An 18,346-nucleotide genomic window follows, 5' to 3' on the forward strand; every position below is an offset into this window, starting at 1 on the left:
GAGATCGAAAAAGTAAAAAAAGGGGAAATAGAGGCTTTTATGGCGCAAAGGGAAACGTTATCGGGGACGCCAATCGGATCGCCCGTGTCCCATCATTAATGCAAACCCGACCCGAAACGACGCGCAAAAGGCGTGTCGCGAGGCCGGGATCATCCGAGAAGCGGACACGTGGCCGGCGAGGGGAAGACGTGACGCAACTATTCCGCCGAAATAAGGAGATAAGGATAGGCCATCCGGCGGCCGGTTGTATGTTTCGTCAACCCGTTACTCCGGTGATCATTGGTCCGGAAGTGTGGGGGCTATGCGTATACGGTAAAAAATCGAACATGAGTCGATTCGGGGAAGGTATGGATCGGATGAAGAGAAGGGGCGAGAATTCACACGGCCATGCCGCACCTTTCCTGATAAGCGCTTTTAATCGAAGCCGACAGAGGCTCCATTGGCCCGGCCTCTCTGTGCTATTGATGGTTCGATAACTCTTTCCGAGGGTTCGTTTGTCCGTGTATCCGTTGGTCCGTTATGACCGTCGGGCGAAGCGTGGTGTCACATCATGGTCGGCTACCAACTATGCGTGTCGCGGCGCCGCCGCCTAATCCCCGTCAAATCCGTGCAGGCTGTCCTTTTTATTGCTATTTTATTAATTTCATGTTGTATGAGGCCCATGGGCCGTACCGCTATAAATAGGGTATATCCTCCCCTCTTAAAGGGTTCTTTTCTTTCCTTTTTTGGGCGATCTTTCACTTGTCACAATTTTTTTGTAATACAAAAGACATATATACAAATCTTGTCATTTACGTTGTACTTCCTCCATCTACTCGTTATATGTGTATTTATCCTGTATTCGCACCTGTCATTAGCCTATAAACAAGCATCCATATCACCTTTCCGCGATTCATATTTAGACTCGAGTACGTATCCTATACCCACATATAAATTCAATTGGTTACCAAATCCGGGGTAAACAGTATGTCATCTTGCAAGCCCTCTCTCACTCCGGTTGACACAAAATCGAAGGTCAGTGCTACTTCGGGTGCTCCTTATGAAGATCCCACTCATTATCGTAGTCTCGCAGTGCTCTTCAAGATCTCACTTTCACGAGACCGGATATTTCGTATGCCGTCCAACGGTGTGCTTACATACGCATTACCGCCGGACGATCATATGCTTACACTTAAGCGGATTGTGCGGTATGTTCAGGGCACTCTTGATCACGGGTTGCATCTCTACCCATCATCGATCACCGACCTTGTCTCCTACACCGATGCATTGGGGTCGTCCGACACTCGTCGTTCTACGTCGGGCATTGTGTATTTTTGGGTGACAACTTGATTTCTTGGTCGTCAAAGCGACAACCAACTCTTCTCGGTCTAGCGCCGGCTGCAGTATCGGGGTGTAGCTTCAATGTTGTCTACGAGTCTTCTTGGATTCGCAATCTTTTATTAGAACTACATTGTCCGTGTTCGCAAAGCTACGTTGGTATATCAGGACAATGTGAGTGCCATATATCTCTGTCAGTAATCCGTGCAACATCAACGCACCAAACATATTGAGATGGACATTCATTTTGTGCGTGAGAAGGTTGTGCGGGACAAGTTGGTCCTTCATGTCCCGTCCCGATATCGATTGCGATATTTTCACTAAAGGTCTTCCTCGAGTCCTTTTTGAAGATTTTCGTATGATGCGCCTCAAATTCGTAAACCTCCCGTTTCGACCGCGGGGGTGTGATAGATTATGTAAATATTTTGTAATCTCTTATTTAGGTTAGAATATTTTGTAATATTTTGGACTCTCCTATTTTGAGTAGGATATTTTTGTATATTAACCAATTCAAGGAATGAAAGGAAGCTACGGAAAATATTCTTTCAATTTGTTTAGCGTTTCAGGAATCTATAAGGTATAAAATATAAAGAGCTTTTAGTACTCTTTACTTTGTATATTATTGGGTTGAGATGTATTTGTATGGGGTAACATGATCAATGAAGATTCATATACCCGACCCTAACTTGTTTGATACAGAGGCTTATTATTTTCTTCTCTTCATTTTTCCTATTTTTTTCTTCCTGTAAATGTAATTCTGAAGTTTTATGCTAGTCCACCATTAAAGAGCAGCGGTATACTTCTCATAATTCCAGTCCCCCTCTCATAATTCCAATCATTCGTCTTCTCCATAAATTGAATCCCACTCGATCGCCTCACCATTCAGGTAGCAGCTTCTCGTGACGGAGAGATCTCATGCTACGGTACTTTGTTTAAAATCAAACAGGTTTTCCCTAAAGGATATCCTCTAGTTGCTGATCTCTCGTGCAGTCACAGAGAATGGATGTGTGTGTTGTTCAAGTCCTGTAATTTGAACCCCTTTGGGCGAACATGCAAAAATAGAAAAAGTAAAGGAAAAAAAAGGTAAAGATTTTAAGAAATCGATGCATGCGAGTTTGCATTAGATTTATAATTACCCCTTGCTATGATAAATAACAGTTGATGCGATGACTTGTTTGTTATCCGTTTGAGCACCTCAGACTCGAACAGCTTAACATCTTGTTGCAAGCAAATTGTTTTAAACGGTGTCTTTCCTCGATAGGAGCTTTTTGGTTCTTGCCCTCTCAGAGGTGTGCAGATACATGCAGTATCTGTTAAGTAAATTATTATGACGCAGTGTTGGCAAGCGTCATAATCTTACAAACAGCATCTTATCAGAAAATGATAAGCTCGCATACATTCTACCCTCTACTTTGTGAGAATGTGAACTCACAACATTTGTATAAATTTAAACCAGATCTCATACGGATCCATGTTGTTGTTGTTGTAGTGTTGGCAAGCGTCCTATCAAAGCCCGGAATTTGTTCTCGGATTGTTTTATTAACTATTTATTTGTGTTGTATTGTCACTGTTGCACTCGTATATAAGATAAAGGTTTTTTTCAGTTGGAATAGTTTTAATTAATATTATTCTTCTGTGGAAAAGCAAGACAGTAGAAATAAATATGAAAGAACAGATATAAATGACCACACTAGATCCATTTTCCCAAAATATTCATTGCATAATCTTACAAACAGCATCTTACTTACCACAAATTTTCCAGATTATGACTAGGCCTTATATACTGATGGAAGAGTCAAGAATAAAACACGAGCTCTACTTTTGAAGAGAGTGGAAAAAAGGATTTCTTGTGAACGCACAACATATTGTATAAATTTAAACTACGATTCTTTCTAAGGGGATCCATAAAAAAGAACAGAGCCTCAAACAAATTTCTCAGCAGAATTGTTTCCTCTTATCCCACCCAGAGTTCATGGACAGATTTATCTACCCCTGCTTCTCATTTAGATCAATTAAATTTAATCAACGAATATATCTGAAAAATTGTTCATAATCCAATTAGAAACAGAACCAGTAGATCTATTCAAAAACCAAAGTAACCATCAGACACGTTATTCATCATGTGCATCCCGTATGACTAAAACAAATCATTAAAACCTGCCTAACAGTCATCCGGATACTTCACATTTTTAATCTGTTGCGAAATTCTGCTGCTCAAAACTTTGTTAAATCTAACATTCAGGCACAGCCGCAGGTCAAGTGATAAAAGATTAGGACAACCATCAAGAATAGCTTGAAGGCCTTCATTTGTCATATTATTCCCGTGGAGCTGAAGGTGGTGCAAGGCAGGCAGGTTTTTTGCAATAGCTAGAGCATCATCATTGTATGTGTGTTGGTGGTGGTGGCTTCCGGTATTATTACATTGTCGTCGTATTTTTATATTTGAAGGTTGAAGTGGTGTTTGAAGTGCATGTCACTTGAAATAATGTTGAAGTTTTTGTGAGTGGAAAAAGCTCATTCACTTGAAAATTAATTTTTTCAAACTTAAAAAACTTGTCTTCATAATCTAACCAAAAATCAGTCCCAAGTTATAACTAAACAAGTTTTGAATAAAGGAAAAAAAATTATGCTATATCCAAATGGTTCCTAATTAAGTTTCTCCTTCAGAGGCAAGAGTACAAACTTTTAAGATTTAGATAACTTGATTTGGTAACAGACAAAATCTGATTTGACTTATTCCAGCTAGCATCTACCCATATATTCGGGGCGACCAAGTTTGCTCAACAAAGTTGCGCGTATAAATACAACCTACGACTCCAAATATCCCTCTCTCAGTCCCCTATTCCCTCAATCTTCTGTGTGTCCTTGTGGGTTCTCGCTAATTCATTTGAAGTTATTGGTTTGATAGTTCGAAAGAATAATTTATACCTATTCGATGGACAACAAAGATTAATCAAAATTGATTTTGGGTTCGATGAACCCGCAAGCCGTATATGCTCTTCCCTCAATCTTCTGTGTGTCCCTCAATTCCCCTGGACAAAACGCTGAAAATGTACGACGTCTCAAAAATGCAGAACACGGCATCAACTTTATTCTCAGCGTACACTTCAGTAGCGGCGTCGATGATGCTGGTTCGTACCATGGCTAACGATCTCATCCGAAAATCCCTCCTCACATATATACAATCCACGTTGAGTTATCTTTTCACTCCACTTTCTACCCAACTCATGATCATTGTCGACGAACACTGTGGAATGACCCGAAACCAAGTTTACGAGGCTGCCCAAATTTACCTCCGTACCAAGATCGGCCCAAACGCCAACAAAGTCCGGGCCCATAAAACCCCTAAACAGAAAAGCATCAACGTGAGCATAGAGAAGGATGAAGAGATCACTGATGTATACGGCGTCGTACAGCTGAAATGGAGATTGGTTTCTGTTGAGAACCCTCAAGATATAGAAAAAAGATTTTTTGAGCTTAGTTTTAACAAGAAGTTTGAATGAAGTGTGTTGAATGAGCATTTACCCTTTGTGTTGACTAAGAATAAGGAGATTCAATATAATGATAGGGCTGTAAAATTATACACAAGGGATTGTCCTAATTTAATTGTGGCAGTGATGATGATGGGTATGGTTATGGAGGTGGGGTGTGGGGTTCCATAAATTTGGACCATCCTGCTACTTTTGATACTTTCGCTATGGAACCTGAAATGAATAAGATGATAATTGAGGATCTTGATAGATTTGTGAAAAGGAAGGATTTTTACAAGAAAGTTGGTAAGGCTTGGAAAAGAGGGTATCTTTTGTATGGACCTCCAGGAACTGGGAAATCTAGCTGGACTGCTGCCATGGCCAATTACTTGAAGTTTCAGATCTACGATTTGGAACTCACTAGTTATAGACTAAGTAAGCACTATATGGTCTAAAACAGACACCAAGGGCCTGGTATAGTCGCATACACGATTACTAACTTAGCATGGGATTTGAAAAAAGTCTATCAGAGTCCACGCTGTATTGTCAAACACAATGGCAGCAAATTACTTGTTATTTCAGCTTATGTTGACGATCTTTTGATTCAGGGAGTAATGCAAAGCTTATTGAAGAGTTCAAGCTGGATACGAAGAAAACCTTTGAGATGACACATCTTGGGTTGATGACATACTTTCTTGGAATAGAGATCAAGCAAGAAAAGGATGAGATTTTCATCTATCAAAAGAAATTTGCAAAGGAAATACTGAAGAAATTTCAGATGGAAGAGCGCAGAGCAACAAGCACACCAATCAATCAAAAAGAGAAGTTGTGTAAGGAAGATAGGCACGGATAGACGATGAAACTTATTATAGAAGTTCGATTGGATGCCTGATGTACCTCACAACAACAAGGCCTGACATTCTGTTTGCTGTAAGTCTCTTATCTCGAATTTTTGCATTGTGCAAGTGAAATGCATTTAAAGGAAGCAAAAATAATATTAAGGTATGTAAAAGGTACAACTGATTATGGCGTTAAGGTTGAGAAGCGTCAAAATTTCAAGTTGTGGATTCTCAGATAGTGATTGGGCTGGATCAATGGATGATATGAAAAGTACCCCAGGATACTGTTTCAGCTTTGGTCCAGGGTTGTTCTCATGGTGCTCGAAGAAGCAGGAGATCATAGCACAATCTACTGCAGAAGCAGAATTTATTGCTACAACAGCAGCAGTTAATCAAGCTTTGTGGTTTGAAACTACTGGATGATTTACAAATAGAGCAAAAGGATGTTACAGATATTTTTGCTGACAATCAAGCAGCGATTGCAATCTCTCACAATCCGGTATTCATGGGAAAACTAAACATTTTAACGTTAAACTCTTCTTGAGAGAGGTGCAGAAAAATGGAGAGTATCTTTGATTTACTACAAATCTGAAGATCAGTGGGCCAACTTGTTTACTAAATTACTTCCAGTCAACAAGTTTGAGCTTCTAAGGAAAAAGATTGGAGTTTGCAGTTCCTAAAGCAAGGAGGAGTGTTGAATATTTGCTTCAGAAACTGTGTATCTTTTTTCACTGCAGTAATTTTAATAAGTTGTACTCAGTCAACAAGTTAGTCCTAGTATATAAGAGTTAGCTTTTATTAGTTTGTTATGTCCTCGATTCTAGCTGATAGTTGAGGCCATATTTATCTACTTTTCAGTTAGGATATTATCCTTTAAATACATGTCTTTTATCTGTTAATCAATACAAGGAAAAGTTTTTCTGCGTAGCTTTCGATTTCTTCTTTTTACGATATTATTTCTTCTGTTCTTCATTACTTGAAATTAACAGCAGGTTAGGAGCAAAAGGGATGAAGTTGCCCAAGGCAATGGTTGAGGAAGGCGAAGATCAAATGATCCAGGAAAACTATTAGCTTTAATGTTAGTGGCCTAAAATCACAGATGACGAAACAACATTCAGAGGGAACTTCAAGAATCCATATCATAGCAATTCATCAAGGAGGTATAATTTTCCAGAGTTGGTAACCTCAAAATGACTTATAGTTTTCATAGTAATGGGTCAATAAATTGGCATTTGTATATGGATACAACTTAAAATTGTACAGATTTTCATCTTTGATGCCTTCACACAATGCCTACACAAATATGGTCATTTATAGAAGAATACAACTTTGATTGTCAGAGATCTCCAGAAGACCTCTGTTTTTCATAGTTAAATGTACTCCTATAATCTTGCTGTAAACTCTCTGCCAATAAGCAACTTAATTACCTTACCTAGTCAAACCTGCGAGCAAAATGTTTTGTAGCATCACAACTGTGTTTAACTGCATTCATATTATTAATTGCACCTAATTCAATGCAAGGAGGAAGGACAAAGTATTTTTTTTTTCCAATTCCACATGAATGCAGCATATTTAGTGGTATAGATTTATACGAGTATAAATTGAGTGACATGAATAGTGAGAATTCATATAGTCGATCACAACAAACTTGGAACTGAAGTGTACACAGGTAATATCATCTGTTTTGTTATGATCTATTATAATATCTTAGAGCAGAATGTTTTAACAATAATGTAAAATAATGTAACTGATTCCCATTGTCAAAGGTTTTAGTGTTGGGACAAGGTCCTAATAGAGTGGAGGTTACTCACATCCTTTATGCTAACGATACACTAATCCTTTGCGGGGCTGAGGAGGTTCAATTGAGATACTTAAAGAGTCATCCTGTTGTTATTGAAGCTCAATTTTCCCTGTTAATGAGGTGGAAGATTTACAAAGATTGGGAGCAAACTTGGAGTGTTAGACAGAAGAGTTCCGTATGGGCATGCCTTTAGGCGGGAGAACCAGATTCTTACAGGATGCATGAATCAATCATACTCCACTAATGATAGCATACAATGATCTTTACAGTTATTCCTCTAATACTAATCGTTCATTCTGTTAAAAAAAATTTAAAAAATCCCATTGAGTTTTTCTTTTTGTCAGTAAGTGATACCCATTGACTTGGGTTATGGGACAAGTTGTCTGGACTGCATGGACTTCCATTGACTTGTTCTGAACCATATAAATATATATATGCTTTTCGCTTTCTTTCTTAATAATGCAAGTTGACTGACCTTTCTCAATCAGTTTCCTTACACAATTCATCTGTCTTGTTGTGTTCTTGTCTTTATAAAGTTTGCCAATGTATTCCTCAATGTGAGATGACATTTCAATAATGTGTTAATACACCACATAAAATTTAAACTATTTTTGTGTTTTCCGGATATATAATTTCCTATTTTTCCCTTTGTGAATTATTAGAAAAGATAGGTTTTTATGATTTTGTAATAAATTCAGAAGATTATGGTGCAAAGCACTAAAAAAAAAAAAAAGATAGAATAAGGCCTAACTCACAGAAAAAAGTGTATTTTAAGGGTGGAAAATTGCAAATTACTCGGAGAAATTTGCAAGTTGCACCCTCAACGTATACATTCATTAGTGATTTAAACTTGATCCTATTTTTTTTTTTTTTTTTTTTAATTTGCACCCTAATCTCTATAATGTCATTCAAAATAACAAAAATCATTTTCCTTCAATTACTTATGAGGGCAAAATAGTCAGGAAGAATTAATTAAGAAATATAATTTGAATTAAATTAATAACATAGCTACTCGTTCTTCCCCATCCAAAATATGAAGACTAGACTGTCTTGGATTATTCCTATATTGGAAAATACATACTTTCAATATAAACGTTGAAGACTACGCCTTTCTTGAATTAGCTTGGGGACTTGAATTAGTTGGTGCCAATTTTTGCTTTGATTTTTATTTTTGCCGTTTTCGGTGTAAATCAAGCACAATATGTTTTGGAAAGAAAATAGATTGACAAAATACATGGTGATAATAATCAAAGTAGATCTCTTTTGGAGTTTTACTAGCGTATAGAGTATGTTTATATAGAAAAGAATACCTAATTTCAATTTCTCCTCCTTAATATATATATTTGTTTTTTGGAAATTTACCGCTCATAACTACCTCTATGACTTATTTATTAGTAATAGCTATCTTTTTAAAAAAAATTTATTTTTTGTAGCTTAATTATTTATTAAATTACCATCTATAACTTGTTTTTGAATCGCAGCAGTATTTCGCTAAAATAAGATCTCTCTCCCACTTACCCACAATCTTTTTTTTTTCAAGTATTTTTCTCTCACATCTTCAATTCATAACCGTATTTTACTCTCATTATTCTTCACCATAATTAGCACGATTTCTTCTTTTCCTTATCGGTTACCCAATCTTTACGGAGTAATTCGATTTTCATTATGTTATTTGTTGTATTTCTCTTCAATTGTTCATAAATTTCATCGTCTTTACCTTCACTTTTTATTGAATTTTTTTTATATATATTTTCAGCCATTGTTAGAGTATCTTCAACAAGCTCTAACTCTCCATTTTAATGGCAGATATTGATATTCCAAGCAAAAATACACCAGTGGCAACAAGAAAACCAGTGGAGGATCTTCAGCCAATGGCCGAAGCTCAGCCATAACAATTGCCTAAATCTCCATAGATAGGCCGAAATAATCCTTCTTAGGTTTGCTAATCATGTGGTGTTGTTTATCTTATGAGTGATGAATAATAGTATTGATTATAGCAATATGATATTGTAGCATCATATGGGAGCAAGAGAATACGTTGTTGTTGTAGAAACACCATTGATGAGAGTTGTGGAGCTTCATGCCCACCAAGTGTTTGATAAAATGTTTCAGTGTATTTCTGTATATCGACAAACAAAAGATATCTAATTTTTCAGTATATTTCAGTGTATTATTTCGCTGCATTTAAATGTATTTATCTTTTTTTTTAGTGTAGAACCTATTTTTACTCCACTTTATTTTCACGATTTTTGTATTTCACTGTATTTTAATGTATTTCTGCATTTTGTATTTCTAATTTATGAAATAGTTTTTGATATATTTCATTGTATTCCATTGTATATACGCATACTACAACTTTATATTTCTTAAACAATCAACCATATTTCATTGTATTCCACCGTATATTTTTCTATATTTGGAAGTTTTTAGATTTTTAGTGGTTTTTGAATTCAAAAAGTTTTTATTGTGATAAAAGTTGAGAGAGATTCGTGAGGTATTATGGAATGCGTGAAATATGGTTGATTTAATTTAACTTACCATTTAAAAAGAAAAAAGAAAAATCTGTTCCAAAAATATAGCTTATTTTTACTCAACCCGATTTTGTATTTCTGTGTATTTCACTGTATTTCAAAAAATCTATTCCATAAATAGCTCCTGATTTCACTGGAGCGTGTTTACCGTTCACTGTATTTCTCTATATTTCAAAAAAATAGAAATACACGCGTTTTTAAAGAAAAGTGGCTACGCTTGGTAATTTTGCATTTTATAGTTATATCTAGTTAGAAATGATAAAAGATAGCTATTTATGTAAGTTTCACTATTTTTTTTTTTTTCTCACTCGGTGGCCCGTACCTGCATTGAAGCCCGACTAAGTTCAGATTCGTGCCGCATAGGGCCCATTCGAGGGAAAACCCAATTAAAGATTTTTTCATACTCAGGACTCGAACCCGAGACCTCCTTAATATCTTGCATTGCTTTGATCCAGTGAAGTTGGACTTTCTCTTTCAAATTTTATACGCTGAGCATTGGGATTTGTCTTCCTTCAACTACCATATGATTCTGTGTGAATTTTAAAAAGTATTTAGGGGACTTGACAGTCAAAATATAGAGCTTGTTTTGATGGGCTTAAAAAAAATAGCTTATAAGCCAAAAAAAAAAAAAGTTGGGGTAAACAACTTATTTTTTCTTATAAGTTCGCTTAGATAATTTAAACAGGTTTTAATTATTTTTTTGAGGCTTATTTTAAGACAAAATGATTTTAAAAATTTGTGTAGAAACACTAAAAAAAAGCTTTCAGCAACTTATAACCGATCCAAACGGGCTCATAGTATATAAAACCTACATGTTTTGAGAAGAACTGTGAATTCACCCTGGACATTCCAAAATTCAATAATGCTACACTCTTTTCCTTGTTTTCTTTTTGCAAAAAGGATATATATTTATATAGTAATACTACGTAGTCATTACATACAGATTTCTTTAGGAACTTACCAAGGAGATCTTTAACAAAAATACTGATACAAGAGAAGAGGGAACACATAATACAAAAAACTCCCTGTATCATCTCCCTCCGACACCAGAAGAATCGTCCATAAACCAATGTCCAAAAAAAATGCCCGCAACTAATAAATGAGGCTAATGCTACAAACAACCACTAGTAGTCATAGTAATGACTTATAGTTTTCATAGTAATGGATCAATAAATGGGCATTTGTATATGGATACAACTTAAAATTGTACAGATTTTCATCTTTGATGCCTTCACACAATGCCCACACAAATATGGTCATTTATAGAAGAATACAACTTTGATTGTCAGATATCTCCAGAAGACCTCTCTGTTTTTCAGAGTTAAATGTACTCCTATAATCTTGCTGTAAACTCTCTGACTATAAAGCAAGTAACTTAATTACCTTACATAATCAAACCTGCGAGCAAAGTACTTTGTAGCCTCACAACTGTGTTTAATTGCATTCATATTATTAATTGCACCAAATTCAATGCAAGGAGGAAGGACAAAGTTTTTTTTTTTTTTTTTTTTTTTTTTGTTAGTTGTATTTCCATATCTTGTCTATGGCCACATCATCTATTCTACTTGCTTCTGAGTACCGGTACATGGTGCATGGTGCAAGGTGCAATGGAAAACCACAAGGTTCGGTGGTATTAAACAAGGATATATTTTAGATGTAACGCTTAGTAGGTTAAGGGAGACAGGAGAAGCAAGCCTATTGTTGACTCTCCTGTTTACTCAATACTAATAGTTCATTCTGTTAAAAAAAATTTAAAAATAACGGTGATTTTTTTTTTTTTTGTCAGTAAGTGATTCCCATTGACTTGGGTTATGGGACAACTTGTGTGGACTGCATGGACTTCCATTGACTTGGTTCTGAACCATATAAATATATATATGCTTCTCTTTCTTTCTTAATAATGCAAGTTGACTGACCTTTCTCAATCAATTTCCTTACACAATTCATCTGTCTTCTTGTGTTCTTGTCTTTATAAAGTTTGCCAATGTATTCCTCAATGTGAGATGACATTTCAATAATGTGTTAATACACCACATAAAAAGGTTGTGGAAAGTGGAAGTGTCAACTATCAAGGGAAGTGGACTGATTCTTTTTTCCTTTTGCCACTTATTTTCCTCCTTTTAATCTGTTTTCGCACTAAAACTGTTATCACATTAATGTTTTTGGTTACTTATTTTTCTCCTCTGTATTAATCTGTTTTCACATTTTGGAAATCATAGTCTATCCTTTTCAACATTGTATTTGTTTTGGTGCTATATAGTGGAGTAACTTTGATCTTTCGCAATACCACACACCCAAATCCATTGTCCAAATTCCCTTGAAATATATTCTATTTGCAGTGCATAGTAACTGCATGGAAAAGCACATTTTATTATTGATTATTCTCTTTGTAGTTCAATTTTCTATGTCATTTGCTTCCTCAAATGAGACTGACAGAGCTGCTTTACTAGCTTTCCAAAATCTTGTAACAAGTCCTAGTCATTTTTTAGCCAATAATTGAACCAAGAATACTTCTTGTTCAAAAAGGCAAAGGGTTGTGGCCTTAGCTCTTCCTAATTTGCAACTCCAAGGCAAAATTTCCCCATCTTTGGCCAATTTATCCTTTCTCAGAGTGCTCAATCTTGGGAAAAACAACTTCCACCATGACATCCCTTATGGCATTGGCCAATTGACTCACTTGCGAGTGATTGATATTCAAAACAATCAGCTCGAAGGAAGTATTCCAACAATTCTATTTCAACACCAGAAAGTTCAAATAATTTCATTGGCTTTCAATAAGCTCAGTGGTGAAATGTGGAAAGGGCCATGGTATGTTCCGGAACTTAGAGTCTTACATCTCAGGAACAATAGCCTCACAGGTATAATCTTCCTTCTGTTGGAAATCCCATAAAGTTGTTGAACTTCACTTTGTCTCGGAATAGAATCAACGGTAACATTCCGAAGGAGATGGGTAATCTAAGCCAACTTGCAGAGTTGTCCCTGGGCGATAACCAATTAACAGGTTCCATTCCTGCAGCATTGTTTAATATCTCGTCGCTTCTTGTTGCATCTCTGGTATTCAATAGCCTTTCTGGTCCTCTCTTTCTTGATGAAGGAAATATTATGTCAAATTTAGAGTTATTAAGTATATCTAAGAACCAAATAAATATTGTGTCAAATCTAGAGATATTAAGTATATCTAAGAACCAAATTTCTGGTGGCATTCCTTCCCACATTTGCCAACTCACAGAGCTCAAAATTTTGTCCATATCTTTCAACAACATAACTGGAGAAATACCAAGAGATATAGGTTGTTTAGCCAAGCTCAAGGTGTTCTATATTGCAGAAAATTTCATAAGTGGGACCATTCCTGCCTCGTTGGGCAATATTTCCACTCTGCAATACCTTGATTGTCCATACAATTGCATAGCCGGGCAAGTTCCTCCAGAATTAGGGAAGCTATCAAATTTGAGGCAATTAAGTTTTGAACAGAATTATAATCTTATTGGTCAAATTCCGAAGTCTATTTTTAACATATCTTCTTTGGAAATCATTGATTTCGCTTTCAACAACCTCTCAGGTAGAATTCCAGCCACTACAGGTCTTCATCTTCCGAACCTTAGAGAAGTTTTATTGGGAGAAAATCAGATCAAAGGAGAAATTCCATTGTTCATAACAAATGCTTCCAAGCTTGAGACACTGTCGCTAGAAAATAACTTTCTCACAGGAACTATTCCTACTAATCTGGGAAATCTTCGTGAGCTGCAAGTACTGATCCTACATCATAATCAGCTTACCCATGAACCAAGAGAGCATGAGTTGTGATTCTTGAATTCATTAGTGGACTGTAGGAAGTTGCGACTTCTAGCAGTGGGTTCCAATCCATTGAATGGCGTTCTGCCCAATTCTATTGGGAATCTTTCGTTTACTATTGAAAACTTATAGGAGATGCACACATCAGTGGCTTCATTCCCACTAGTACAGGCAACATGAGCGGTCTTACCAGACTAGTCTTTCAACATAACAACTTGATGGGAAATATTCCTCCTGAGATTGGTAAGCTTAAACAACTCCAAGGGCTATATCTAAGAAACAATAAATTACAGGGGCATATTCCAGAGGAAGTATGCCATTTATCTAATTTGGTTGCATTAACTTTGGATCGTAATAAGGTCTCTGGATTAATTCCAGAATGCTTTGGAAATCTTAGCATGGTACAACAACTTTATTTGGGTTCTAATAAATTTTCATCAAAATTTCCCATGAGCCTTTGGAAAATGAGAGGTCTTCTCTATCTAAACGTGTCACGAAATTCCATTGAGGGAGAAGTTCCATCAGATATTGGAGAACTGAAAGCCATTGTATACCTAGATCTTTCTGGTAACCACTTTTCGGGGATGATACCAAGCAAATGTGGGGGCCTCCAAAACTTGGAGTCTCTTGACCTATCGAACAATTCATTTTCGGGCTCAATTCCATTCTCCTTTGTCAACTTGTTAAGCTTGGAAATCTTGGATTTGTCTTCAAATTTCTTGTCAGGTACCATTCCTAGGTCATTGGAAAAACTCTTGTACCTTAAAGCCATCAATGTTTCATTTAATGATCTCGAAGGTATAATACCTAGTGGTGGTGTGTTTGCAAATTCCACTCTGCAATCATTTCTTGGGAACAAAGGTCTATGTGGAATGCACATATTGAAAGTTCCTTCTTGTGCTATCACTAATCCTGTACAACAATCAAAGTCTAAGGTGCTTGTGCTAAAAATTGTTACTCCAAAGGGCTATTTCATTCTTTCTGATATTCTTGTTGGTCTCAATTTGGATAATGAAACGAAAGAAGAAAGGAAAGTCCAAAGATGTTGAAAAGGTTATGAAGATCAGGACTTATCAATTGATTTCTTATCAGGAGATCCAACGAGCAACAAATAATTTTGATGGATCAAATTTAATTGGTGTGGGAAGTTACGCTCTATGTACAAAGGCACATTATCTAGTGGAATTGCGGTAGCCATGAAGGTTCTGGATTTGGCAAATGAGCAAGTGTGCAAGAGGTTTGATACCGAATGCGAAGTGATGAGAAATGTTAGGCACAGAAATCTTGTCTCCGTGATTACTACTTGTTCTAGTGACTATATAAGAGCCTTTGTTCTGCAATATATGCCCAACGGGAGTCTTGAGAATTGGTTGTACAAAGAAGAGTCTCACTTGAACCTCCTTCAAAGAGTAGCCATAATGCTTGATGTGGCTGTGGCAATTGAATATTTACATCATGGTCATGTCACTCCAATAGTTCATTGCGACCTAAAGCCATCAAACGTTCTTTTGGATGAAGATATGGTGGCTCATGTTGGTGATTTTGGAATCTCTAAAATTTTAGCCATAAGCAAGTCCATGGAACATACCGAGACATTGGGCACTCTTGGTTACATAGCACCAGGTATAAAAAATTAACTCTCTTTGATTTTCTCTTATCATAATTAAGTCTCTCCAAGTTCTAGAAGTAAAAAAAGCAAGTCTTTCCTAGTACGACCATTATTGTTATATTTCAAATGACTAATTTTTTTCCATTTTCATTCTTATAAGAATATGGCTCGGAGGGAATAGTATCCACTAGTAGTGATGTTTATAGTTATGGTATCATGTTGATGGAGGTTTTGGCAAAAAAAAGACCAACAGATGAAGAGATGTACAATGAAAATCTTGGCTTGAGGCAGTGGATAACACGAGCATTTCCAAAGACTATTATGGACATAGTGGATGCCAATCTCTTTCCTGCGGAAGAACAAATCACTTCCAAAAGTGAAATCTGCATAGCCTCCATGATAGAGTTGGCTTTGGACTGCACAAATGAAAAGCCGGAATCAAGGATAACCATGAAAGATGTAGTCAAGAAGCTTAACAAAATCAAGAACGCATTTTTGGAAACATAGAATTTAGCATCTCTTAAGGTGGTGTTCTTTCTGAGTTCAAGTTAACAAGTTGTTTTTTGTTTACTTGGTTTATTAAATAAAGTCGTGCGTACTACTTGGAGGCATGTACTTTCTGCACTTTTGCGCGTTACACTCCGTCATGCTGTAATCTTATATTTGAGTGGTGTCCAGCCTATTTTACTTTCTTTAGTAACTATGGTTTCTATGCTTGAATAAACCAGAAGTTAATCGATAAATACTGTGAAAGTATTTAGCTGCACTATTTGGCTATCTATTTGCAAGCTTGGGAATATCTCTTCACCTCTTTTTGCATTTCCTTCATATTTTTATTCATTAGCTTAGTCCTTTCAATAATTTAACATAAATAGGACAGAGCGTAAGTTAGAAGAGTAGAATGTAGAAATGGTAGAATGTGCACATTGTAAAAATAAATAGGACAGAGCGTAAATTAGAAGAGTTGATAGGTTATAAGTTGAAAAAGCTGTGAAAGTTATGCCAATTTTTGCTTTGATTTTTATTTTTGCCGTTTGCGGTGTAAATCAAGCACAATATGTTCTGGGTTTCCAACATATTGTTGGCAAAAAGAAAACATATTGACAAAATACATGGTGATAATAATCAAAGTAGATCTCTTTTGGAGTTTTAGTAGCGTATAGAGTATGTTTTTTTTTTATATAGAAAAGAATAAATAGCTAATTTCAGTTTCTCCTCATTTTTTTTTTGTTTCTCACGGTGTCTTACCAGACGTTTGTTTCGAAATTGGATTAGGCCGTAGAGAGAAACACCCTACCAAGGATTTTTTTTCATACTCAGCACTCGAGCCCGAGACCTCCTTAGTATCTTGCATTGCTTTGAGCCAGTGAAGTTGGAATTTCTCTTTCAAATTTGATACGCTGAGCATTGGGATTTGTCTTCGTGAATAATTGAAGAAAGGGACTTATTCATGGTTTTGGAAGAATTAAGAAGATTAGGGTGCAAATCACTAAAGAATAATATGATAAGATGTAAATTATAAAAGAGTGCATGTGGTAAGGAGTGCAAAATGCCAATTACTTGGGTTCTGTTAAAATTTGAGGTGCGTATACCTATACAACTAATTACTTAAATTAATATTAAATTCTGAGTGAATTTTAAAAAGTATTTAGGGGACTTTACAGTCAAAATATAGTATATAAACACATGTTGTGAGAAGAAATGTGAATTTCATGACCCTGGACATTCCAAAATTCAATAATGCTACATTCTTTTCCTTGTTTTCTCTTTGCAAAAAGGATATATATTTATATAGTAACTAGTTTTCGGACACGTGCGTTGCTCGTGTATTTCATACTAATTAGTACCAACGTTTTACAATTATTGTAATAAACTGAAAGAATAAAAAAATAATTCATAATTCTAAAAAGAAAGTTGTTAAATAACCACCCATGTTAAATAGAAATTGATTCAGTGAGAATAATGAAAAGCTAATGAGAGGAAATTTAATTGAACATGTATGAGACTTTTCTTTTTCAGTGTCCCACTAATCCGGATTCGCGCGTGAAGTTTCACTTTGGGCCGCTTCGTATTAAAAGTGATTCCTAATATTAAGGCTTAAACTCAAAATGTATGAATAAGTACTTATCACTCAACCACAGTCTTTGGTGAAAATATTTATGAAACCCCGTTCACACATAATATAGAAGGTCAAATTTTAATATAGCTTGTAATTACTGAATTAATTAATTATTTTGGGTTCTTATTAACCAGTTGAGGACTTTCTTTTCTTACTGATTAGAGAAAGAAAGTTTTGTTGTTCAACCAAATCAAAACTGGCCGGAATGATTGAATAGATACTTAAAAATTAGTAGCAAACAAAACTTTTGCAAAACGTACCATAGAAAAAATTAACAAAGAAAACACTATTTCTCCAAGAAAAACTTGAAATACACGATTAAATGAAGTACCGCATCATAGCAAAAAAAATCATACACAAAAGAATTCACTTTATACAATAACAAATCAAGAAATATAAAAAAAGAATTATGAACAACATATCCCAAATTGTAGTCCACCTTTTACTTTTTGATATGCCAAATTTTTGTCTAGACTTGATATATAATTAATTTATTAAAATATAAAATACTTACTATTCAATTACTAATGTGTATTATAAGTAGTTGAAAAGAACCAAAGAAAAGAGTTATAGAATTTAACAAAACTCAGATGAAAAATAATTGAAAAGATTTTTTTTAAAACACGCTTTATATTATAAAAGGACATATAGTGACTGACGATTATAATTTAAATAAAGCAATGATTTGAAGAGAAGTCTGTCTGTTTTTGCTCTTTATCATCAATCGAAAGGGAAAGGGGAACAAAATTCTACCCCTTTTGCTAAGGAAAATTTTAAAAAAAGATTTGACAAGATTTCAATATTGGGGAAAAAAAAACTAACCCATTAATGGTGTAAAAAAATAATTATTTAACCAGTAAAAATTTAG

At 35.5% G+C, this 18,346-nt stretch overlaps 2 protein-coding genes and 1 pseudogene across 2 annotated transcripts; all 3 read left to right on the forward strand.

The window, feature by feature from the left end:
* The first annotated feature begins 4,367 nt into the window (after positions 1–4,367).
* LOC132066042 (AAA-ATPase At2g18193-like) lies at positions 4,368–5,640 on the forward strand (annotated as a pseudogene).
* A 7,264-nt stretch (positions 5,641–12,904) lies between these two features.
* On the forward strand, positions 12,905–14,799 carry LOC132066048 (probable leucine-rich repeat receptor-like protein kinase At2g33170). The gene is made up of 2 exons (XM_059459445.1): positions 12,905–13,694; positions 13,883–14,799. Exons 1-2 carry the CDS (start codon positions 12,905–12,907, stop codon positions 14,797–14,799), a joined length of 1,707 nt encoding a protein of 568 aa, XP_059315428.1.
* Positions 14,800–14,882: 83 nt separating this feature from the next.
* LOC132030469 (receptor kinase-like protein Xa21) lies at positions 14,883–16,071 on the forward strand. The gene is made up of 2 exons (XM_059420117.1): positions 14,883–15,373; positions 15,520–16,071. The coding sequence occupies exons 1-2, from the start codon at positions 14,908–14,910 to the stop codon at positions 15,864–15,866; spliced, it is 813 nt and encodes a 270-aa protein (XP_059276100.1). The 5' UTR covers positions 14,883–14,907; the 3' UTR covers positions 15,867–16,071.
* The last annotated feature ends 2,275 nt before the right edge of the window (positions 16,072–18,346 follow it).

Source organism: Lycium ferocissimum, chromosome 1 (assembly GCF_029784015.1).
Source record: "Lycium ferocissimum isolate CSIRO_LF1 chromosome 1, AGI_CSIRO_Lferr_CH_V1, whole genome shotgun sequence".
Lineage (NCBI taxonomy): Eukaryota > Viridiplantae > Streptophyta > Magnoliopsida > Solanales > Solanaceae > Lycium > Lycium ferocissimum.

Coding starts and splice junctions, on each gene's coding strand:
- LOC132030469 (XM_059420117.1), top strand. CDS start 14,908: ATGTACAAAGGCACATTATCTAGTGGAATTGCGGTAGCCATGAAGGTT. Junction 15,374..15,519: donor TCTTGGTTACATAGCACCAG/GTATAAAAAATT, acceptor CATTCTTATAAG/AATATGGCTCGGAGGGAATA.
- LOC132066048 (XM_059459445.1), top strand. CDS start 12,905: ATGGGTAATCTAAGCCAACTTGCAGAGTTGTCCCTGGGCGATAACCAA. Junction 13,695..13,882: donor TACTAATCTGGGAAATCTTC/GTGAGCTGCAAG, acceptor GAAAACTTATAG/GAGATGCACACATCAGTGGC.